Source organism: Tursiops truncatus, chromosome 16, assembly GCF_011762595.2.
Source record: "Tursiops truncatus isolate mTurTru1 chromosome 16, mTurTru1.mat.Y, whole genome shotgun sequence".
Lineage (NCBI taxonomy): Eukaryota > Metazoa > Chordata > Mammalia > Artiodactyla > Delphinidae > Tursiops > Tursiops truncatus.
In genome coordinates this window covers 56560913-56586246 of record NC_047049.1, presented here as the reverse complement: position 1 = coordinate 56586246, position 25334 = coordinate 56560913, and the positions used below count along the sequence as shown (strand labels likewise).

Sequence of the window (25334 nt, the reverse complement as noted above, 5' to 3'; positions counted from 1 at the left end):
ACATATGTTTGCCCAATGGCCATGGGAGCCTCCCCTACCGGGCGCTGGATTCCATCCCATGGCGACGTGCACACATACCGCGGCTGCAGCACACCATGTCCGCGCCCTTACATCTCCCCAGTAAAGAAAACCTCCATTTATAGAACCCGCCAAACAAACCCACTCTTTAGACTCTTAAAAACAAACAAGAACCTGAGGCCACAGGCTCCATGCGTGCATGTGTGGTTTTGTAAAATCTCAAGCCGTGAATCAAAATAATTTTAGAGACGTAGTCAAAGCCCAGAACCAAGCCCTGTCACCAGGGTGGGAGAAATGTAGGAAAGATGGGCTGAGAGGAGAGGAAGACAGCCAGATGGGCAGAGTGATGGGAACAAGACGTGGGGGCATCTGACATGTTCATAGGGGGAGGGTACCTGGTTCCTCACCTCTGTCCTTAGGGACTCACTTGCTGTAATAACTTCAGGACAAACATAGGAGGATGGGCCTAAAAGGTGACCACAAAAGCCCTCATTACTTTTCTCTCAACATCTAGAGCCCATCTTGCGCATACTGCTTAATATATGCTGTCCTACATGATTTCTCCTCCTTTCAAGTTTAACTTCTTTCTCTCTTCCCATACATGATAAACCCACTGGGAGCAGGTGCCATGAACTGTGCATCTTTCGTATCCCCAGATGGAGGTGCTCATTGAGAACCTGACATACTGGAAGTGGGTGTCACAGACAGGCTTTCTGGTTCTCAGTAAGCTTTTTGGAACGTCCATTACTGGAGTGCCAGAATCAAATTCTCTCTTCTTCTCATGTTCTCTCACCACCACCTTTGGCATAAAGTGCAAGTAGAGGCTCAAAAGATGAGAATTCAACTGGACTGAGACTTGTCTGCTCAAGCCCATCTCCTCTTTGAAGTTCTCCCTGAGCCAGCCCTCCCCACCCGGAGTAGTGCTTATCATCCCAGTCTAACCCACTACCCTGCATTCAATGGCACCCACTTTCTTGTCTGTATCTGCTACTTAACAGTAGGGGACTATGCCTCAGCGATCTCCGCAGCCCCAGAGTTTAGCAGAATGCTAGGCACCGAGTTGGCGCGCACTACATTTTTGTAAATGAATGAATAAGCTATAGAGGTACATGCCAAGGGGACCGTTAGCTGGTAAATTTCAACCCAGCCCTACCTAATGAATACTTAACCTCGTGAGAACCACATTAGAAAAACTATAAGAACTCGTTCTTCAGGGGATTGTTCTAGGAGGGCTAGGACGGGAGTAGAGATCGAAAGGAAAAAGAATATGAAGACCATCTAGGTTGATCATTACAACTGAGGACGTATAATGAATGAATTACAAAGAGATATACTGTGTGTGTTTTGGTAAGGAATGTGGCAGTGGTGAATTTCCACTTCCAGACCTCCACTAGAAATTATTTAGAGGTAGTTTAGCACGGTTTAGTTGAGGGAGCACTGCTCTGTATGTCCAAAAGTTCTAGACACGTCTTGGTTACTAGGTATGGTTTCAGTCAAGCCACTTTACCTCTCTGAGCATTGGTCACCTTCTGTGAAGTGGAGAATGGAACACCCTAAAATCCCCCTAGGACTCCAAGTCTGCGTGTCTAGGAAGAAGACTGTGATGCATGCAGACAATGCTGTGGCTCTGACATCTGGTTTATTGGCTGTAAGAGGCTGTAAGTGTGTTGACATGTGCCTCTTTAATTATGGGGATGTGCCCCTAGTTAGGGAAGCATTAAAGAGACCTTGCGCAATTCCAGCTAGAAGATCAGAATAAGGTACAGAGTTGAGTGTGAGGGGGAATGACAGAGCTAGAGCTCTCTGCTGCCCTCTTTCCACCAGGCTGGGTCAGAAGGGGACCCTTCTGGCAGGGAAGAAGTGGCTCTTGGCAGTCCTTGTGAACTGTGGTTATAGCAGAAGGAGCTCCAGTCAGAGAAGCACAGAATCTGGATAGAATCTTAGTGGTCACTGAATCTCATCTTTTTTTTTTTTTTTTTTTTTGCGGTACGCGAGCCTTTCACCGCTGTGGCCTCTCCCGTTGTGGAGCACAGGCTCCGGACGCGCAGGCTCAGCGGCCATGGCTCACGGACCCAGCCGCTCTGCGGCATGTGGGATCTTCCCGGACTGGGGCACGAACCCGCGCCCCTGCATCGGCAGGCGGACTCTCAGCCACTGTGCCACCAGGGAAGCCCGAATCTCATCTTCTGTATGCAGAAGTTCCCTGTGAACATCCTTTATGATTCCCAGTCTCTGATCAAATTCATATAATGACTCATAAGGTAGCTCAGTCCTTTGGCAAAAACAGCTCTCTATTTTTAGAAGTTTGTAAAAAATTGATTCAAGACCTCTCCTCCCAGATTACATCATTTTCTCAAATCACAAAATTTGTTTTTGATTCTGCCTTCTGGCAGGCCATAGACTCACTACTTTGAAACAACTAAGCCTCCTCTCTTCCTGGTTAGGTAATCTTGACGGTCTCAGTCACCGTTCCTCACACCCTTCCAAACCAGCTGGTGGTTCTGGTCACGCAGTGTTTCCGAATGCTGATGCTCCTTGGAGTCTGGCACCGAGAATTGAAACAAAGCTCCCAGTAGAGTTACTGAGGGGCCAGTAGGGTGGATTACGATCAGATTAGCTTCTGTGGTGGCAGCCCCACTCTGGAGATTCATGCTAACTAAGCCCCCTTTATACACACTCCTCTTTAGCTAAGCCTCCTCCATATTCTGTTTGGGAAATGGTTTTGTTTTATTTAAAAGTAATATTTACTGGAGTTTCTCCTGATTATAAGATACTTACTCATGATAGAAAATCTAATAACTAGTGAAAACTGTGAAAGAGGAGGAAAAAATCCTATAAATTCATTACTTAAGGGTTAGTGATGTATATCTGGGATCTGTCTATCTATCCATCCATCCATCCATGCATCTACAGCTAGATATGTGGATATGTATGTATGCATCAATGTGTGTGTGTACAGAATTGTCATTAAAGTCCCAGTGTACAAGATTGTGTATTAACAGCAGTTTGTAAACTAGAAACAACTAACAAAGACTAATGACTCCTGGGACTTCCCTGGTAGCGAAGTGGTTAAGAATCTGTCTCCAGTGCAGGGGACACGGGTTCGATCCCTGGTCCAAGGAGATCCCACATGCCGTGGAGCAACTAAGCCTTTGCGCCACAACTACTGAAGCCTGCACGCCTAGAGTGCGTGCTCCTCGACAAGAGAAGCCACCACAATGAGAAGCCTGCGCACCACAACGAAGAGTAGCCCCTGCTCGCCACAGCTAGAGAAAGCCCGTGCACAGCAACAAAGACCCAACACAGCCAAAAATAAATAAATAAAATAAATTTATTAAAAAAAAAGACTAATGACTCTTAACCATCAAGATGGAAGACATAGTACAGATGAAAATTTGTGTAGAGAGTGGAGGCGAGCACATGGATGCCTTTTAATTTCCATGCGTGAGATCTTGGTGTATTACATGTATTATAACTTAATTTAGGTGCTTAAATAGATAATGTGACAGTTTTACTGGATCCATAGATATCTGCCTTTAATATCATTTTAAATTGCTGCATGGGGGCTTCCCTGGTGGCGCAGTGGTTAAGAATCTGCCTGCCAATGCAGGGGACACGGGTTCGAGCCTTGGTCCAGGAAGATCCCACATGCCGCGGAGCACCTAAGCCCGTGCGCCACAACTACTGAGGCTGCGCTCTAGAGACCGCAAGCTACAACTGCCCGCGTACCAAAACCACTGAAGCCCCTGCACCTAGAGCCCATGCCCCACAAGAAGAGAAGCCACCTCAATGAGAAACCCACGCACCACAACGAAGAGTAGCCCCTGCTCGCTGCAACTAGAGAAAGCCCACACGCAGCAACGAAGACCCAACGCAGCCAAAAATAAATAAATTAATTAATTAATTAAGAAAAAGTTGCTGCATGGTGTTTCATCATACAGATATTTTGAGCTTTATTTAATAGTTCCTCTATCATTGGGCATTTAGGCTTGTTTACAGTGTTGTTATAAATAATGCTGTAGTGAACATATTTAAACCATATAGACTTCTTAGATATTTGCTGAATAAATTCTTGGAATTACTGGAGGAATAGGTGATAATTCTTAAGGCTTTAGTATAAATTGACATCCAGAAAGGTTATAACAGTTTCACTCTGCCATTAGTGTTACCTTGACCTTTTGACAAGACTATGTTAAGAGTTAAGAAAGCAGTGCATTTGCTAGTAAGGTGAAAATATCTTGTCTAATTGGAATATTTTGGATTCCCAATGAAGCTGAAATTTCACCCCACATTTTCATTATTGACCATTTGCATTCCTGGTGTATTTTCTCTCCATGTCTTTTGATCATTTTTATCCTAGGGCTTTCAGCTTTTCCTTAATGATTTTCAAACACTCTTTTCATATTAAGGATGTTAAACCTTACGCTATCAGAGAGATTGTAAACGTTTTCCCCAATTTTCATTTGCCTTTGAATGTTTTAGTTAAATGGGTATTTTGGGGTAGTCTTTACATTAGATGTTGAAAAATGTCATCTTGTTGGGCTGAAACAGTGGCTTGATTCTAGCAGGATCATTTTGGTTCCTACTGCATCCTTTTAAATATCTTTCTAGGTGCTGGCCTCCATAAATGTGATAAACCTGTCCTTAACCAAGTCATTGGCAAAACATCAGGACCAAAGTCCCCAGAACCTTGCCCCAGAGCAAGCTGAGCCGTTAATTAGTGTTCTTCAGGTATATTTTCAAACCGGTTATGACTCTAGCTAAAGTGGTCATTTTCTAGTCCACTTTTTGCTTTTCTGCCACAAGGATGTCATTAGAATTAGTAGTATTCTTTTCAAAGACATTGTGAAATGGGGATGCAGTATACATCTTTATTCCTAGTCAGCCATCCGCGTTAATAGCTGGCCTCACAGAACTTGTCCTTAATGCACAGAAACTGCCTGTTTGAGAAGCTATGCTATATTAAATTGTATTGAATTAGTAAAACATATAACAATATATAGATAGTCTATAAAATATTTATAAGCCTTGACAGTGAAGTTAGAAAGCAGATATAGAGACCATGGGGTACTTCCTTTTTACAGTTGGGTCATAATTTAGTTCTGAGCTTCCTGGCAGCAAAACTGAAAAGGGTTACATGATCACATACGTGATTTATATTGTCCTATAATATAGGACAAGAAAATAATGGCTCTTCAGAGCTACAGTCTGACTAGAATTCCATGTAGGTAAGTTTATGAACTTATCAATCTAAAGTTTATAGAATTTTACCTTCCTTTTCAAATAACTGGAAATGCAGGCACTCATTTCTGGGCTCCTAGCTCCTTGCTCGTTCTCCATAATTCTTGAGGGATCATATTTAACAGTTTCTTTCTTTGTTGTACTGTTATTAAGTATGGTGCATGATGGCTTTGGACTTGATCCCACATAGAGTTAACAAACACCTAACTACCTTAGATTTTTGACTGGTCTTGGGTTCAGATCTCTTATACCGTTTTTGAATTTTATTCTCAGAAGATCAGGGATCATCCATCCTGACAGGGGGCTCCATAGGGCTTTGAAAGTGACTTTGACAAATTCCATGTGATATACTGTCACATGACGTCACTATACACTGTCTTACATAGCCTAGAGCCTTTTCCACATTCTCCTAATTTTTAAAGACACATTCCTCCTCTATTGATATACTTACCATATAGACAGTTGATTTATATTATTATTTGTACATATACCCCTGGTTATGTGACCTGAATGACAGAAAAATGTGTAGAAAATACATAGTGCCAACTGTACATATAACGCTATGTACAGTGACACTGTAGTATATACTAGCTATAGTAATATACTATATATTATGTACTATCTATAGTTATATATATTCATTTAAATAGGATATAAAATTGTTTTATGGCAGAAAGAAAGGATTCTGCTCATGGGTTAGATGAACAGCCTTTCTAAAAATGTTTGTGCCACTGGGCCATTTTCTGGGACGGGAGCAGTCATACCACAATTTTCCTATTCTCATAGTTCTTCCTTTGTTCCTCGTGTGTAGCTCTGTGCTGTCTGTCCTGTCCTTGTAGCTTTGGTCATGGCCTCTGTTGTAAGTCTGTGCGTAGACATTCACCAAGAACCTGCTGTGTGCCAGACATTGTACTTGGCATGGTGGGGAGGAGTAAAGTGTACAAGTTGCTATTTCTGCTCTCAAGTGCGATGTTTAAATTATTTAACAGTTGCACTGACCAGTCAGAAAGATCTTGGCTGAAGCAGGGTCCTTGAAGGACCTGTGTGATGAGGGTGAGAGGGACATTAACCACTTAGTTGCTGAACACAGGAAAGGTCTGGGAGCTCTGGGGAGTGGCCAGGGTAACAGGGTGGGGCACCCAGGGTATTGAGAGCTGCAATTTTTTACCAATTGGTAAGGAATTACTGAAATAGTTTAGTAACCAATACTGGTATACAGGCGCAGATTTGCCGAATGTCACTTCTGCCTGTTCTCAGTCACTTGGCCTTGGGGTAAAGAGAGGGAGGCACTCTGGCCTCTGAAAGAATGCAGATGGAGAGATTGCCCTGCTAGCCCTTGGCCGGTCACCCTGAGGCCTGCTCTTTGTCCTGCCCTTGCCATGCTATCGGCAGCGTTTTTCTCCGCAACCCACAGGCTCCTGGCTGATCAGTAGTCAGTTGGCTAAAAGGCATTGAGCCCTTACTGTGCTTTTGACAACTTTCTAGGTATTTTGGAGGTTGCACTGAGATCCCTTTTTGTTGGGAGCTGGGCAGACAGGAGTCATGCAGAAAGACCGTTACAGAGTAGGCAGTGCCTGGCCTGAGCAGGTCTGCAGAAGTAGCCAGTGTGGTAGACATCAGATATATGGGTTAGGTCCTTTAGGATTTCCACGGCCTCTCCGTTGTCTCAGTTAAAAATATGTATATGGATATTTAGGTAGATATCACAGAGGGAGCAGATAAAGACCTTAGTAGAAATCTTCTTTTCTTAATTTGTTCTGGATTTGAGGCAACTCTGGTTCCACAAAGGGATACTTTTCTTTCCCAGGGTCTGTGGTTAACTGTCTCCCCGTTCCCTGCCCATCTCGTGTCAGGCAGAATTATCATCCCCAAACAGGCTGGGAGCTGAGGGCAGAGAGGTCTAGTTCTGACCATGGCCTGTACCCCAGGAAAGAGAAGGGCAGTTCTTGAACCGGGAATTCTGGATGTGTCTTCTGATGGTTTTCCTGGCTGGTTTTTTGCTGAAAAGGGGGGAGCTACATTTGAATACCTCTTCTGCCCAAACCTCCCAGCCCTGCTCTGGTCCGGGCCCTTCTCCTTCCCTGTTCTGACGACTTTTGGGGAAAGGATGGAGGCCACTGAGTGTGCGCCCACCCAGGAGCAGAAGGGATTGGGGTTCCAGGAGGCCCTGCTGCCCTGCCTGAGGTCCCTCCCTCTGTGAGGCTCACAGCACTGGCCTGACTTGCAGAGGGCGAGGGGCCTGTTTAGCGCCACTGTTTTTGTAAGCTAATGAAGGCAGAGTGGGAGCCACGGGCAATGATGCTGGGATATTAACTCTGACAGGAAGCTTGATCATAATTATCTTAACGAGGATAGGGTTAATTACAGTGGAAACTTAAAAGTTCTCTCTGTTTGAATCCGCTGGAGTTGAATGCATTGTGATGTTTTGTCATTTGATGTGCCTTTGGAAAAGGCACTAGGACTCTCCCAGCAGCTGCAGCGGCTCCTAGGGGAGCCCAGCCCGAGCCCTGCGAACAAGGTAACCAAGATGGTACCTGTGGGTGACATAATGGGCAGCTTTCCCACTGGTGGAGCGGAGGCCGGCAGCCTGCAGTGCACTTTGGAGGTGCTGATTAGGTTTCCAGAGCAAACCACCTGGCACGGATCGGACCGCACACCGGGTCTCCCTGCCTGCCCTTGACATCTCCTTGCTGGGCCGGGAAGACCTCTCTCCAGCTGGCTGTGCCTTGCCCTCCCTGTCCAGACCCTGTCCGTGGCACTCAGGCCTGCCTGGCCTTCCCAGCCCACCCCTCAGGCGTTTGTAGCCACAGCCAACCAAGCTGGTGGGTGACCGTGGAATGACACTCACCTCCTCCACCAGGGCTCTTGGGTCTGGGGTGCATTTTGCTGTCCACACACAAGGTTATAGGGGAGAAATTCCAGTCCTGCCATCTTTTTCTTGTAGCTACCATAGCTGTCCCTTGAACAGCATAGATCTGTGTGGACCCTTACAGCCTTTTTTGCCTTGTCATTTAGTAGCACACATCTCTGCAGGCATCTTGTATATAGGGGTATGAGCTCAAAGATTGACCCACATAATTTCTTTCCCCGTCTCCTTCCAGGAAAGCAGCAACAACAACAATAGCAATAACACAAAAATAAACTTATTTTAAAAGTAAAAACGAAAAGCACCTTCCAAGCATCTGTTTATTGCCTTCCACATGCCAGCCAAGCTCCAGAAATCCTGTCCCCTCCAGTTTTATCCTTCATTACGCTCTCTGCCTCCTGTCCCTCCAATCCCTCAGCTCTGAATTTAGCTGATTAAATCACCAAGTGCACACCCCAGTGATGACATGAAGACAGGGATTTATTAATTAGCAACCCCCCACCCCCCGTAACCTGCCTTTTAACTGAGCAGCTAACAATATGACATGGCAAAAAGGATCTCGAACCAGACAGGTGACAGGGGGTTTGAGCCTGAGCTTCCCAAGTGCTCTCTGAAGTCTCCCTCCTGTTTTGAGCTCTGCCCCAGAGCCCACCCTGGAGGGAAAGGCATCTCTGGGGGCACTCCTTCTAGCGTTCCCGGCTTTGTCCTCACCATGTGGTGTCATTTTGTCTTATGCCTCCCCTGAAGCACTCTTGGAAGGAAGTTTCTTCTGCTTGTCAGTTGCCAACCCTTTGCTGACTCTCATGATAAAAGTATTATATTTGGATAACATAACTCCGGGACAACGTGTATTTGGATGCCACCTTTGACCAGAGTCCAGCTGATGTTCGTGCACAAAGGACTGATTAGCCATGCATTAGGTGCCCCGATGGGGAGGTGGCCACGACTCCCCTTGAGGTAAACGGGGGCTATAGTCCTGACACTTTGGGATCAGCACTCAGTAACCCCCAAGGAGGAAGGGGCTTCAAGAAAGCTTGAAGTTTCTGTGCAGAAGCCACACTTACTACACACCTTTGCACATGTCCTCCTCTGCCCACCCCCTGCATCCTGAACCACCCCCCACACCCCTGACCAAAGGTCAGGGCTTCCAGAAAAATCAATGAGGAAGGAGAAGAAAGAAACCAGTATTTGCTAATAGGTTGTTAGTCCTCTCCCACGTATTCCCTGTAAGATCCTGTGAGCTGGGTCAGCACAGAAGAAGGGAACTCAAGGGGGTTGTTGAGATGCCCCAATTCAGGCTGCAAGTAAATGATGGCACAGAAGTAAAACCCCAGGCCTTCCTGACTGTACGTGTATAAATTTTGTTTTGCCTTCCTGAAACCTGAGGAAGGAGAGAGAAGAGGAGGAGGAAATGGAACTTGGTGACCCTGTTGACCCTTGACCCCAAGTGTATGCGGTATTGCCCCCCTGCTACGGTGCAAGTAGTGTCAGTTACGGGATTAGACGTGGTCTGGGTGCTGGGCCGTGGCTGGGACCACCTGGAGGTTTGGGGCAGGAGTGGGGCTGCTGGTGGAGCTCTGGGCCCAGTGGAGTCTGGGGGTTGAATTGCTTCTTCACCAGGCATCTTTCACCTCCTCTTGATTTTGGAGTCCTATTGACACAGGTCCCACAAGGGAGAGATGGATGTATTCAGAAAGGTCTGGTGCTCAAGTTCACACTCACACCATATATACAGGCACTGAACAGTCACATCACATGTACCGGCATTGCACACGCAAGCAGGAGCGTCTGTGATGGAAGGGCCATCAGTAAATGCATAAATAGCTTAGACAACATCTCCCCGATTCGTTGCATTTTATAGAACAGCCAGGCAACCCTGTGTGAGTCCACCCTCTGGTCAACGTCGTAGCTCAGCTGTCAGCCTGTGCAAGCTCAGCACAGCTCTTGGGTCTGGCAGGTGAACGAGCTGGGAGCATGTGGCCGTGTGAGTCCCTCCACCGGGCAGCTTTCTGTAATTACCATCTGCGTGCACCGGGCAGGCACATGCGCACAGCTGCCCCTCGCTGCCTGCACCCCCAGCAGCCCTGTGCCCCTAACCTTAAGAGTTAACTTTCAGCTACGTCTATTAACAGGGCTGTTTTCCCCGGATACTTTTTTTTCTCTCTGAGCCGGGTACTTAATTCTTTCCGATGCCTGTTTCTTTACTGCCCTGACATCTCCATTTGCTGCATTCGGCACTTTTTTCAAAGAAATGAAGTGAGAAATCCACTTTCCATAAATTAAAACAGTAAACGTCAAGTCAGGAGCCTTGAGGCAGAAATTCCCGCAACCCCTTCCTTACCTCACCTCCCCCCCCCACAAACAAAAACAAAAACAAATACAAATCATGAAAGAGAAAGAAACAGCCATTCAGACTGGAGTGATTCCGTGCTTCCGCAGATATCTTGCCTTTTGAGGCGGTCACAGGGACACTGGGCAGAAGCAAATTAAGTGATTAGTAAGGAAAAAAAGCAGAGGGGAGAAAAAGTCAAAGGCGGTGAATGCAGAGAAAGGAAACCTTCCTTGCTTTTTCCTAGGACTGTGTAGAGGAGAACCGCTAAGAAATGATACTTGAAGTTATATTTATTATTGTAAGAGGGGTATGATATTTCTGGGCAGGAATGATGGATGACAACTTAAATTTGTGTCCAGGGAATGAAGGTGAACTGTGACAGAGTTATTTATCTTGGGAATGGAGGTTAGGGTCAGCTGAGGCTGGGTGCCTGAAGGCACAAGACATTGACAAATTTATCCTGCAGGCCGTATCTGAAGCCCTTTGTTTTGGATCCTGGCTACTCACTAAGTGACCCTCATCCTTCATGTTGGCAATGCGTGAAGGATGCGGTGAGTGCCAGCGGCCCCTTCTCCCCCGCCGCCCCCGCCCCGGCTCCCGCTACTAATTCTTGTCATTCACTTTGCTGACAGGCACCAAGCCCAAACTATTCCCAATCCTGAAAGGGAAGGTTAAAATATTTATTTCGGCTCATAATGGCCTCCCTGATTTAGTGCAGGATCATTTTTCCTGTTGCCTTTGTCATTGCAGGTCACTGGAAGGACTGAGCGAGTTCGGGAGCCTGGAGGAACTCATCTTGGACAACAATCTGCTCGGGGATGACCTCGTGTTGCCAGGGTTACCCAGGCTCCACACCTTAACCCTCAACAAGAACCAAATATCCTTGGCTCTGCCGCCACCCACACTCTCCTCCCGGCCTCGCAGTGGTCCCCTCCCGCAGGCCACCCCCCCCCCGCCCCCAACAAATACCTGCGAAATGTCAAATGAGTTTTATGTGTCAGCTAAATTAAAGCAGGTGAAATACAGTCCGTGGGCAGACAAAGCGTTGTGTCTCCTGGCACTCGGGACACTTCGGAGTAATTTATTACAGGTCATTCATAAATGAAATGCACCATTATATCTTCCTGTTGCTCCATTTTAGTGTAGAGATCTAAGTTATGGCTGTAAAGAAATCTTTTTAATAGATAAAAATAGAGAAAGAAAATAATGTTACTGCTGCCGAGAAGGCAAAGCCGGGTTCTGTTTGCTTAGGCTTGTGTGGGAGGGCGACCTCTGGTGGGAAGCAGGGGGTAGTACCTCCAAGCAACCTTGGCCTTCAGGGAGGTTCCTGGAAGGCTTTGGCTCAGGCTTGGGGAATGCTTTTGGCCAAAGAGAAGGGGGAAGGGGCTCAGGTGGAGGATAAGTGGGAAACCCTGGCCCAGCTCTGCCCTCTGGGGTGTTTATGGTACTAGGATGATGAGAAGGGCAGAGGAGAGCCACTCTATTGTGTGGTTTCTCCTTAAGTGGGGGAGGATCTAGCACCCTGGGATGAGACTCAAAGGGACTAGTTACTCTGGATTCTGTAGTGAGGCTAAGAAAGGAATCAGAACCTTCATTCAGTGTAAGCCACACAGCTCCTCCAGGTTAGAGTTGTGGACCTCCATGCCTGCACAGTGCCAGCTCGCTTAGGTGGGGAGTTTTTTTGCGGTACGCGGGCCTCTCACTGTTGTGGCCTCTCCCGTTGCGGAGCACAGGCTCCGGACGCGCAGGCTCAGAGGCCATGGCTCACGGACCCAGCCGCTCCGTGGCATGTGGGATCTTCCCGGACCGGGGCACGAACCCGTGTCCCCTGCATCGGCAGGCGGACTCTCAACCACTGCGCCACCAGGGAAGCCCATCATCAGCTGTTCTTTGTTGAGCACTCCTGTGGATCAGACACTATGCTAGGTAACTTTAAGTGTATTATTTTTCATTCTTTCCAAACTCTTTGAGAAGGGTGTGGTTTGTCCATTTACCTAGATGAGGAAAGAGGTGAAATACAGACCCACAGCCAGACATTTAACAAGATGCTAGGCCCCGGATTCAGTCTCAACTGTGGCCAGATCTAGAGTTCATTCCATTTTACTGTGTTACTTCAGACCTGAAGTCCAGTCACCTTGTTTTATTGATGGAGCGTTTCAGACCTGGTGTGGTTTAATCACTTGTTCTTGTTCACATGGTAAGTTAGAAATAGAAATGGGATGGGGGCATTTTCCCATAGAGTATGAAATAAAGCCAAATAAATATGTTACGATTAACATACATGTTTATGTCAGCTTTAAGACTGATTTGCACAATTATTTTTAGCCACTGTTTATATGGTAAGTCATAAGTTAATATTTTCCTTATTCAGTAAAATATGCTATTTGTGTCCATTAATAATAGGCACTTTCTTAGAAGAAGGAGAAGGCCTACAAGTAAATATCAGTCTTTATCATAATGAAATGTTGATGGATTTTTTTTTTTTTCTTCTCCTATTCTTTGGTCAACCAAGTTTCCTAGTTGTTGTTTGAAAAATTATTACAGTCAGTGTGTCATATGGGTTCCTTAGCTGTCTGGGATGATCAGCTGGATGATATTCTCAAATCAATTAAGAATAAAAGGATAATTAGACTAGAGTTTGGATGATACGGTTCCTCCTATGGACCCCAATGCTCATATCCTGTGTCCCACGTCACTGTAGAGTATTGGAGTTGTTGGACTTGGGTTCATGAGTCAGCTTAATCATGTTTAGCTGTGTGGCCATGGTCAAGTAATGTTCTCAGAGCCTGTTTCACATTGTTGTGTGTGTGTGTGATGTTACAGCTTTCACCTGCCTATCAGAATAACTCATAAAGAGGAATATGTGAAAAACTATTCTGCATGTTGGAATCAAAGTACAGTGATGACATAAGCAAAGCAGGTTTCTGCATAGTTATAAAACCAGCTGCCTCTGCCCCGGGATATTGTCAAGAAGGCAATATAAAAAATGGTACAGTGAGAAGGGCTTCCCTAACAGCCCACAGATGAAGTCACAAGGACTGTACAGCAAATGCTGTACAAATGCTAATCCCAAACTCAATTCCTCTTCTCACTCAGCACACTTCCTGGCTGCTTCTCTGTAGTATTAATTGGTACATACTGAGAAATGCAAGCTCCTTTTAGCACCAGCCTGAGCAAAACAATTAAAAGAAGGGCATACCAGCCGTGAGAGAATGTCATTTCATGCAATCCCAGTCTGCAGATGAATCAGTGGGTGATTTTTCATTTTTTTGATCAACCACTGATTTATGTAATAACCAATTATTGGAAAGTATTTGTTGGATACCAGTGTATCTGAAATACGTACGTTATAGTATTGCTTTCTTCTATTACCACTGACAATTGAAGAGATACTGAGTAAGTATTGATGCCTGGCAGATTACCTGGTTAGTCTAATTAGGTTAGATTCTACTAATATTCATGCTTCATGTGAACTTACTAAGCATTACTGTCTCCCACTTTAGAGGATTCATTTTCATAACCTGGCATAGAATATACTGAAAATGCACAGGGATCCACTTTAGGATTAATTAGTTAACTTTTTCAATTTATTTAAGCTAAAAACAATAGCAACAAAAAAGTGGTTTACCATTTCTCTTACTCCCATCACCCCCTCCCTCTTCTGGCAACCACCAGTCTTTTCTCTCTATCTATGAGCTTGGTCTTGATGTCGTTATTGTTGTTTTAGATTCCACATATAAGGGAGATCATACAGTGTTTGTCTTTCTCTGTCTGACTTATTTCACTTAGCATGATGCTCTTGAGGTCTATCCGTGTTGTCACAAATGGCAAGATTTCATTGTTTTTTATGGCTGAATGGTATTTCATTGAGTGTGTGTGTATCACAGTTTCTTTATCCATTCATAGTCGATAGACACTTCAGTTGTTTCCATATCTTGGCTATTGTAAATAATGCTGCAGTGAGCATGGGGTACATACATCTTTTCGAGTTAGTGTTTTTGTTTTCTTTGGATAAATACCAAGGAGTGGAATCCTGGATCATATGGTAGTCTTAATTTTTTGAGGAACTGTCATACTGTTTTCTGTAGTGGCTGGACCAATTTACATTCCCACCAACTGTGCACAAGGGTTCCCTTTTCTTCACATCCTCACCAACACTCATTATTTCTTGTCTTTTTGATAGTAGCCATTCTAACAGGTGTGAGGCGAAATCTCATGGTGGTTCTGATGATTAACGATGTTGAGCATCTTTTCATGTACCTGTTGTCCATCTGTATGTCTTCTTTGGAAAAATGTCTATTCAGATCTTCTGTCCATTTTATAATTGGATTGGTTTTCTTTTTGCTTTTGCTATTGAGTTGTGTGGGTTCTTTGTATATTTTAGATATTAGCCCCTTATGAAATATTATTTACAATTATTTTCTCCCATTCAGTGGGTTACCTTTTTGTTTTGTTGGTGGATTCCTTTGCTGTGCAGAATGTTTCTCATTTTTAAAGGAGTAAGGTGGACTGAATAACAGTTTTGTTTTCAGTGTTGCTATCATCAGATATTAACAGGCTTCTTGTTTTTCCTTGGTTCAGTCCTTTTCTCCAATCTGTAGCAGTAATGCTCAGGGAGCAATGATGGTGGTGTGAAAGGGACTGCAGCGGAAGGCAGTGTGTAGCTGTAGATCTGGCCAGTTATATCACTACACTGTTGTAAGGACTTTATTGCCAGTAGATACAAAAGATAACTAGTTAGCTTTTTCATGATGCAGCATGACGTCTTTCTCCCCGATCTACCAGTGTGATCATGAAGATTGATTTACTTTCCCCATGCACTTGACCAAGAAGTTATAGGATGAAAGGCAGGTAAAAGCAGCAGTAACACTACATGCCATTCTCTTATCCTATACTCCTGACTTGACCTTTTTAGCCAACTGACTCTCCTCCCTACTTATGGAAATACTCCAGGCTCTACAACAGTCATGAGGTTCCATATTGCTATTGTTACTCCATGAAATGCCTTAGACTAGGGCTTTGTCAGTTAGCTTTGCTGTGTAATAATCCACCCCAAAAATTAGTGGCTTAAAATAACAAATATTTTTGGTTTACAGTTCTGTGCATCAGCTACTTGGGCAGGGCTCAGCTGGATGGTTCTTCTGCTAGTCTTGCTTGGGTCACTCATGCAATCACAGTTATTTGGAGGCTCGGCTGGATGATCTGAGATGGCCTTGCTTATGTATCTGGAGGTTGGTACTGGTTGTTGGCTGGACTACATGTCTCCAACAGGCTAGCACAGGCCTTTCCATGTGGGAGGGATGCTCCAAGAGCAAAGCTTGATGTACAAGTACTTTTAAAGCCCTATTTGCATCATGGATGTTGCTGTCCCATGGCCAAAGCAAGTCACGTGCCAAATGTAGAACAAATATGAGAGGGATTCCAGAACCCAAACCAAGCATCTGGCACATTTCTTCTCAATTCACCTTCCCAGCTGCACACTTCCTCCTTGATCTCCCAGCCCTTTGTTCCACTTCTGTTCAGCCGTCAGCTTTGGGGTCCTGTTCTGGTAGACCTAAGAGCTTGGTTGTCCCAGTCTACCTCTTCATCTCATATTTATAGGTTATCTCTCTCTCCTTCCTTTGGCTTGCTTGGACTAGTCCCGTGGTCACTGGCCATGGAGTGGACTTCCTCTCCTCAACACTCATATTCTCACACTCTCTCCTTCTTGCTCACCCATGAGTACGGACAGTCTCAGCCATATCATGTCTGAATACTCAACCCTAAATAAGGGAACAACACAAATGTCAGGAAAATACAGATAGTTAACCTTTGCACAATCAAATTATTCTCTCCCACTTGCCTTTTGGGGGTGGGTAGGGGAAAGGTGATAAGCTGACTTCATTTTAAATCACACTTCATTTCTTTATTTTCTGTTTCTCTTTGCTTAAGCACATGTATGAAGAGACAGTATGAATTACAGTGCCAACAGGAAGAAAGAATAGTGCTATATGTTACACAGCTGGGCTGTGGTAAGGAGACCAGTGCGTGGAGTTAGAAGGCCAGACTTGAGCTCCCATAGCAACTTACCATGTTGTCTTGGGGAAGGGTCTGTACCTGTAAACTGGGTATTACACATTTGGAAGTATTGTTGAGAGATTGTAGTGGCATGTTATATAGATATATGAAATCACTTAAACACCCCAAAACTTTACAGGTTCTTTGAACACTTAACTGTTAGCCAAAGCCTCGATGCCTTAAATGAATAAGCCCAAATTGAAAAGCAACTGAGGTACAGAGCACAGCTGGATGACAGAACCTTATGATATCCCACAAAAGCATATGACCCCTCATTTTTCAGTGTTTTAAATTCTCCTTTTTGTGTTAGGAAATGACGAGAAGTATCATTTTATAGGGCCTAGGTTTGAATATAGACTTGGCCATTTAGAGACTGTGTGATCTTTGACCATAGTTTTCTTTTTTCTTTTTAGAAGTATCTTTTTTTAAAAAATTAATTAATTAATTTTTGGCTGCATTGGGTCTTTGTTGCTGTGCGCAGGCTTTCTCTAGTTGCAGTGAGCGGGGGCTACTCTTCATTGCAGTGCGCAGGCTTCTCACTGCAGTGGCTTCTGTTGTGGCGGAGCACAGGCTCTAGGCATGCGGGCTTTGGTAGTTGTGGCACGTGGGCTCTACAGCGCAGGCTCAGTAGTTGTGGCGCATGGGCTTAGTTGCTCTGTGGCATGTGGGATCTTCCCGGACCAGGGCTCGAACCCGTATCCCCTGCGTTGGCAGGCGGATTTGTAACCACTGTACCACCAGGGAAGTCCTGACCATAGTTTTCTTAATTGTTATCTGGATGTGATAATATTTCTGACACGTGTGGGTGTGAATCTAATATGCCGTGTAGACTGTTTAGCATTTGAAAATCTTCTATCAGGATAAGCTCTGGTTGAAATACCCGCAGTGGTCACAGGTGCTGCCCTTTGACCTGGAGCTGAGCACAGAGAGATGTACGTACCCATTCTCACCCGGGAAGCAGCTTCAGACCTGTGCAACTGGACGTGACACCATGAGATTCCCCTCCTCCCTTGGGCTCCAAACTTTCAAGGCAAGATGGGGCTTTGATCTTGGGCCCTCTGCAGAAAATCTCCGTTGGCAAGCCTAGCCATGACAGCTGGGCTCTGCAGTGGCAACTTTCTGTAGACAACACTGAAAAAAATCTAAACGGCAAGTACTCTGGAGAAGACTTGATGAGGGTAACCAGGTGTGTGCTGAGAACGCAGCTGGAGAGGGTTGAAACTGTGCCAGATAGCTTCACATTTTAAAAAGGAGAAAAAATGAAACCACCCTTTGGAGAATCTCTGGAAGTGGCTCCACTGAGGTAGTCTTGGTTAACCAGGGACACCAAGTTCCCTCCACTGATTGCCTCTGGTTAATTTTCTCTGCGACTTGACAGAAAGGAATGTGACAAGTTCTGTCTCTGAGCTCGCAATCATGCAAGACAGGGCTGTGCTTGTCCTTACTGACCCAGGAGACGAAGAAACCAATTAAAACTTCTTCTCGCGTGTCATCCTCCAGTGGTGGTATCAACATAATGATGATGCTCTGGTCCAGAGCACCCGCGGAGTAGGTGCTAGTGATTTCTCACAGTGTGGATTTGGGGGGACCACCTGGCCCAGCCCAAATGATCATTTAGCGGGTAGTTGGAAGGCTTAGGAAGGAGGACTCGCTTCTGCCTCACAAAATATCCTAAAGGAGGCAGGCTCTGCGGCTCCAAGGAATGCAGCACTTCTTGGATTCATTGGCGTAGGGTGGCTGAAGCTTCGTGAAGCCTGCAGACCCTTTTCCCAAGAAATTCCCATGATCAAGACGTTTGAATGAGTCTGCCTCTCCATGGCCTCCTGTTCAGGGGTGGATCCAGATTTTGTGGAGTATGAAGCTGGCATAATTTGAGGAGGCCCTCTTAAAGGCAAAGACTATAATTACAAATGCAAAATTAGGTATGAAGATGAATGTTTATTTGGAATAAAAAATACATCAAAGCAAATTAAAAATTTTTTAGGTTGACGGATACTGCACATTAAAATATTTAGAAAACAATCTCCTTGATACTAAATGTATCTGTATAAGAACTTTTTTCTATTTCTTTTCTGCAGATTCCCTTATAAGTTCATTATGTAATTAAATTTTGTAGTGTTTTCTATAAAGAGTAGATAATTCCATCTAATTGAAAATTGATTTTTATTTTTAATATTTAGGGATGTTTCTTTCAGTTTCACCATTCATTATTGGTAATTTCACCACTGAATTATTGGTAAAAGTTTTAGAATTACTAAATTTTGGGAAAACTCTTACACATTTCTCTCGTCTATGAGCTAAAAGATTTCAAGACATTTCAAGTTAGTTGTGTTTGAGTACGTGTGTGTATACATACTCAGCAACTTAAATATTCTCTGAATTGATAAGTTCATTAACTGTTTTATCGTCGTTTTTACGTTGGTCCCCACATGTGTGTGTCAGCATGGTGGGTGGTAGAAATATTACTGCAGGCCATTCCTACTGGTGCTGTTGTAGTAACAGACACAGAAATGACTACAAACCACAGAAACAGACCCACTGAATCCTAATTCAATGCCACTCCTTCACCATTTCCTCTTAGGTCCCCAGAGTTACTACTCCAGCTACTCCAGTTACTCCAGCATCATCCTACTCAAGCAGAAGTGTGACAGAAGAAGTCCTACCAGAGAAAGACAATGCTCTTAACTGATTGCGGTTCAAGTAACCTACGTTTGCAGGTTTTATGAAAATGTGTGACCATGTGACTCTATTACCAGGGCCTCCCCGGGCCTATGTAAGCGTGCAGCCCTCACGCACAAGCTCTGTTAGCTCTGTGGCACGTTTATGTACGAAGATTTACTCACATTATACTGGGCCTACTTCCCTGGATGGTGGAATGCAAGGCTTCCCATCACTAGTCACCAAATGTTGAGGCATGACTGGGACTTCAAGCCAACTCCGTTGCCCAGTGTTTCCCTAACTTGAAGATCTTGCCAGTTTTGAGTTCCATTCCTTCATGTTCTCACCTTCATGAAGGAGATGAAGAAAAGGTGAAGCTTTAAGGAATTTGACTCTAAGAGGGTAATAGGTTTGGCCTGGACTTTGCCGTCCATAGCAGAAAGGGCTTCCCCTGGGTTCTCTAGGGCCATTGTCTACATAAATACTTCTAATCACCTCACGTCAACACATCAGCACCGTTTTGGCAGGCTACTCTCTTGCAGTCTCACAAAAGAAATACTGCGCCAGCAAGCAAGAGTGATCAGCTGTCTGGCTGCCCCCCTAGAACTAGCACCTGGCTTGAGGCTTCTGGACGACCTGATGGGCATGAGACCTAGTGCTCCTTGCAGCATCCAGTGGGTCCCCTGTGTGGGGCAGAGGATTGGAGAGAACCTTGAAGGGGAGAAACTAGGACTGGGGCTGAGGCCCATGCAGGTCCAAGTGAAGGCATGGGGTATCCTACCTGAATGATGCTGTTGGCCCCTAGGCAGTCCTGGTACTAAACTACGACTGAAAAATTTTTGAGGAAGACACTCCAAAGCACGGGGGCCCCTGAGATGCCTCTGCCTGGGTCAAAGGGCAGCACTTGTAGAGTACTGGCAAGATTCCTTTTCTTTTTTTTTTTTTCTTTTTTTAATGTATTGGTAATGACTGTGAAGGATCCAAAGACAGAACCTGCTGGAAAAGGCAAGTTTTCCCTGAAATTGTTCACTGTCATTTTAATTGGTTTTATTTAAATGATTTTCTTAAAGAGTATGGTGACTGAACTTTAAGAAGTAGTAAGTGTGTTTTGTCTTGGGTGATGAAACACATTAATGTTTTGACTCCTGACCACTTAAACCTGCTGTATTTCAAGCTTACCTCCTTGGTGGGACCTCCTTTCTCATCTTTTCCATGTGTTCCTTTTCCCATCATCCTCATTCCAGTGATCCTTTGTGGTCATTCCTGGATGTCATTGGTTGAAGATTTGAAAGATCGATAACTTTGTTGTCCATCGTCCTGTCTTTGTTTAGGAAGTGGGGCGTGATGTTGGCAGATGGAAGCCCACACTGGATGAGGATGCTCGGACGCTCTTTAACTCACACCCCCTTTGGCTTGTGAGCTTTGCCTTTTCACTGTCTTGGTCTTGCTCCCTCCCAGGGTCCGGTGCTTGTTCTTGTATATGATGTTGACATAGCTTGTGTATGAACAGTGCTTGAAGGAACTTAGTTTGGAACATGTAAGGTTGAAGGAAGATATGTGAGCTTCAACCATCTGAAGGGCCATCACATGGAAGACAAGAATGACTTATTCTTTGTGACTCCCAAGTAGCTAAATGGAGACAGTGGGGTGGGAATTCGAGGAAGATTCAGTCCCTGGGGAAAGAAAAACTCTCTTCTTATGGTTGTTAGAGGTAGAACGAGCTTTCTTGTGGTGACCCTTTGGCAGATATGTGAGGAACTGGATTCAGACATTGGTTGGATTTGGAGTTCAGCTGACAAGCTGAAGTATGAGAAAATTGGGATGACATCCCACGGTTAGAGAGCATCGTCACAGAGTAAGGGCAGCCTTTTATTTCATTTTTATTTTCTCCTGGGAATGGTATCCTGAGTCTTTGACTCTTGTATGCTGCATCCACCATCATGTGTTTGCCCCTGTGTGCTCTGCTGGCAGGCATTCGCTGGCAAGAACCCCGTTCTCTCTGCTGATACTGGCTACCTCTTCTCATTGATAGGCCCCTGGTAGCCATGACTCTGTTCACAACCTGCTGAATCAGCTTGCCTAGGGCTCAGCTCTCTGTATGTGGCTTGGGAGCTGATGTGCGGACTAGTCCTTCCCAATGCCTGTGATTCCCTGAATCTATGACTCTTGCCTTATTTGGTTTGGGGTCTCAGTGTTTATCTTGACCGAACAGTGGGTCCCACTGAGGGGATGGATCATCGAACACTCTCACCACTATGCCCCACCTTTTCTTTTTCATTCTGTCCTTCGTAGAATATTGATTTCACAACAGATTCTCAGGAAATGCTTTCTGACCTCCCTGGCTTCACTAAAACTGTCCTGTTTGTCTTCTCCTCTTAGCTTTGTTCTCCTTTTCACCCAATCCAATGTCTCATTGCCACCAGTGAGGCCACTGAGCAATGCTTAGCTCCACGAGAGGCTGTCAGATCGTAAAGGATGCTGCTAATCCCTGTTTGCGTCCGTGCCATTCCCACGTTTTAATGATGAATTTCTCCCTAAAGGAGAACCAGTACATTTCTCATGAGGCCTTTGGAAGTAATTTCTTGCTTTCATTACTAGAAAAAATAAAGTTTTATGGAGCTGCATATTGTAAAATATTTTACTACATGGAATCTACCCTTCATCATTTAAAACAAAAATAGAACTATACAGGAAAGAAAAGTACAGTGAAACAGTTAAGCTCATTCATTCTTTCTTAAGTGATCTGGACTTAACCTCACCTGCCCAGAGAAAAGCTGGGCTGTGTCCCAAACAGTAGGAGGGAAAAACTAGCCATGCCAGACACCCACAGCAAGTTGATTTCAACCCTCACCCACGTCTTGTCCTGGGAGCAGACAGGACTCAGTCAGCTGCTAGGCTGTGCCTCTCAGGTATGGTCTGTGCTCCTTGCTAAGCCTTTTGTCTTTCTGGACCAAGATCCTTAACCTTTGTCACATCACTGACTTGGAGTGCCTGCTTGATCACCTGGCAGAAGTGACACCAGCTCTGGAGTACCTCAGCCTGCTGGGAAATGTGGCATGTCCCAATGAGCTAGTCAGCCTGGAAAAGGATGAGGAAGACTACAAGAGATACAGGTGAGTATCTAGGGGTTTGAGCATCGTGTGAGAAGGGAAAAATGACATCTTTGGGGAGATAATATTATATTCTGGGGTGCATAGTAGATGTCTGGTAAGTATCAGTGGCCCCTTCATGCTGTATTAAACTTTCCCCCTTGGGTACCCTATAGCCAGGGTCTCCCTTCATTGAGGGTAAACAAGAGTCAAGAAACATGAAAAGATGTTGAGTGGTATAGGACAGGCATTGACAAACTTTTTTGTAAAGGGCTGGATATTAAATATTTTATGCTTTGAAGGTCATATGTTCTCTGTCGCAACTATTCAACTCTTCCATTATAGTGCGTAAGTAGCAGTGAACAGTTGGTAAATGAATGGGCAATGCTATGTTCCAGTAAAACTTTATTTACAAAAACATGCAGCAGGCCAGGTTAGACCCATGAGCTATTTTTTGCTGGCCCCTGCTCCTTGTCGTAAGATCTTCCTGTCTGCTTCTGAGTCACTATTTAGAGAGAGGGTACTTCCCACAAAGGTTTAGGGAGCTTATGTACAATCCCAAGAGGAAATCCTATGAGGCATATGGCTTTGTTCCATAAAGCTATGCCTCCGTGTCCACCAACAATGGGATTTGATGGGCTCCAGGTAGAAATGCTTTTTTTTCTTCTCTCAACTTCTGAACCATCTGCTTTGAAATACCTGATCCAAACTCACTTCTCTTTAGGGAGCCTTTTTGATCTAACCCATTTTACTAAACTCATTTTTCCTCTACACTTGGAATTTTGTATGTCTTGTTCTTTATTATTGTTTTGTAAATGTTTTGAATGATCTTTTCATATGTGTAGTGTAGCTTTTCTCTCCATTATGATGTGAGCTCTCATTAACACCCCACCTGAATCAATGTGGGAGGGAGGGAGGGAGGAAGGAAGGAAATGTAAGGCAGGTAGGACTACTGGAAAATAAGTTTGGGAGGATTGGGGAGAAAGGATAATGGTTCAAGAGGAACTGGTTCTTTTGGGGTTCAGATTTTTAAATCTGTGGTGACCCACGAAGGAATGTAGTTGAGGGCATACATTTTATATAAAGGCAAAGCTGTAAGAAATAGTGAAGGTTATTGAACACTGTATGTTAAAAAAACATACATATACATATACATGTTAGCAAGAGTACAGCAGAAATTCAGCTGTACTTCTTTACTGGGAAGAATTTTGTAGGAATCTTAGACTATTTTTAAGCCGTCTTAGAATAAAGCTCTATCCCTACTTCAAAAGAAATGCACTAAATCTTTTTTCCTCATGAAGATTTTTATTTGGGATGTGATACTGTCGATTTGAATATGATTTCTATTAGGAGAAATATGGTTAATATCCAGCGAGTGAATAATTAAAATTTCTAAATCAACCTGTAAGTTAATCACTTAGAACTTAATTTTCTTCTTTAACGTTACTCTTATCAACTTTGAGTAATTTAACAGCTTGATTTCAGCTACGAAGGGGTCATTTAAAACATTTTATCTTCTGGCAGCAACTGATTATAAGATATCTCTTGGAAGGGTCAGGAGGTACAAGAAAGTTCTCTCAGTTAACATTTTTAGTAAACCAGTAATCGTTTGGGAAATTCTCGTTTGTTTTTCGACTTTTTTCTTTAGATTTCTGGTTTTAATGCTTTAAAATTGCCCAATAAATTTTATATATGTACATATACATGCATGTGTGTATGCACACATTCACACACATTCATTCTTTCATTCACTTATTCATGGAGTTATATGTGAAATGAACTGTAGGTGCATTTTTTTTTTAGAATGAGAGTAATAGAGTGAGGAAAATCTCCCACTCCACCTTAGTCTGTTCAGTCTCAAAGAAAAGGTTGTAAAGGAAAAAGAAAAGCTAATACTATTTTTGTTGTTATTGTAACTAGTCACATTGGAAAAAATACTTAGATCCATGGTGTAAGGGGTCAGATCAAAAGATCTGATGTGGAGTCCAGTTTTGCCAGTGGGACCTTTAAAATGGGGAGGACAGTTTAGATCAGTGACCCTTAACCAAGGCTATACTTGTGAATTATCCAAGGCGTTTTGATTCATTTAGTGCCAAATGCAACAAAATAGTCAACAGGTGACTTTGATGCTCAGTCAGGAACTGCTGGACTAAGGGATACTTAAAGTCCCTGTCAGCTCTGGTGTTCTGAGATACTGTCCTCCCAAGCAGTTACAGTTCCCCCTTGATCATCTCATACCATTTTATATATTCCATCATGTATATTTCTCTGACTACTTCATATATGTCAACATCCAGAGAATGGCTTCCAGAAAGTCAGGACTGCGTCTTCTTGCCCTTTGAAGCCTTATCAATACTGAAAGTAGTGCTGGCTGTGTAATGGGGACTTGGTAACTGTTAACAGGAGGTGGCTTGAAATTACTGTTCCATCTGAGAAGCTGAGTACTTGTAGAGAAATGCAGGGCCCTTTGGGCACCTTGGCTGCCCACTGCCTATTTAGAATTAGATCCACTTGGATGTCAACAAATGCACTTAACAAGCAAGGAACTATCCTGCAGAATCTACCCAAGTGTTGGTCGTTGGGTCATGATTCTTTAGGGAGGGCTTGATTGTAGAACAGTGATCGTTCTCCTGGGCTGGCCTGGGTACCCTCCAAGCACACCTTCCCCACTCCAGGTCTGTTAACCCCTGGAAGCCGTGGAGGGCTGGGGCTGGGGAGGCTGTGTGTTAGTGCACATATGTCAAGGTTGCCATGAGGAGCTGGATTCTAGAGGCCACACACAGCCGAAATCACATCTGGTCAGAACTGCCTTAGGAAATCTGTAAGTCACCCACACCACCGGCAAAGTGCTCACCCTCTGAGAGAAACAGGAACTAAGAACAGTGGAGGGAACATTCAATGTGAGCCCATCCAGTTATACATCGACTGCACAGCCTCTGATGCTTGAGTGGAGCAGCAGGCCTGTTCTCTAGCAATTCTAGATTTTTTATTTCTTTTACTTATTTTTTATTTCTGCTTTAACAAGCACTGTCACCCTTGCATTTGGGTGAGATGAATGGGTGGATGAGGGAGT

The 25334-nt window shown here is 44.3% G+C and overlaps 1 protein-coding gene across 1 annotated transcript in view; it reads left to right on the top strand.

Annotated features, from left to right (window-relative positions):
- Positions 1–25334, top strand: part of LRMDA (leucine rich melanocyte differentiation associated) — a 1127525-nt gene that overhangs the window by 584534 nt on the left and 517657 nt on the right. Inside the window, exons 3-4 of the mRNA XM_033841616.2 lie at positions 11208–11334; positions 22146–22285. Of these exons, the coding sequence (XP_033697507.1) occupies positions 11208–11334; positions 22146–22285 (267 nt within the window). The remainder of the gene's footprint in view (positions 1–11207; positions 11335–22145; positions 22286–25334) is intronic.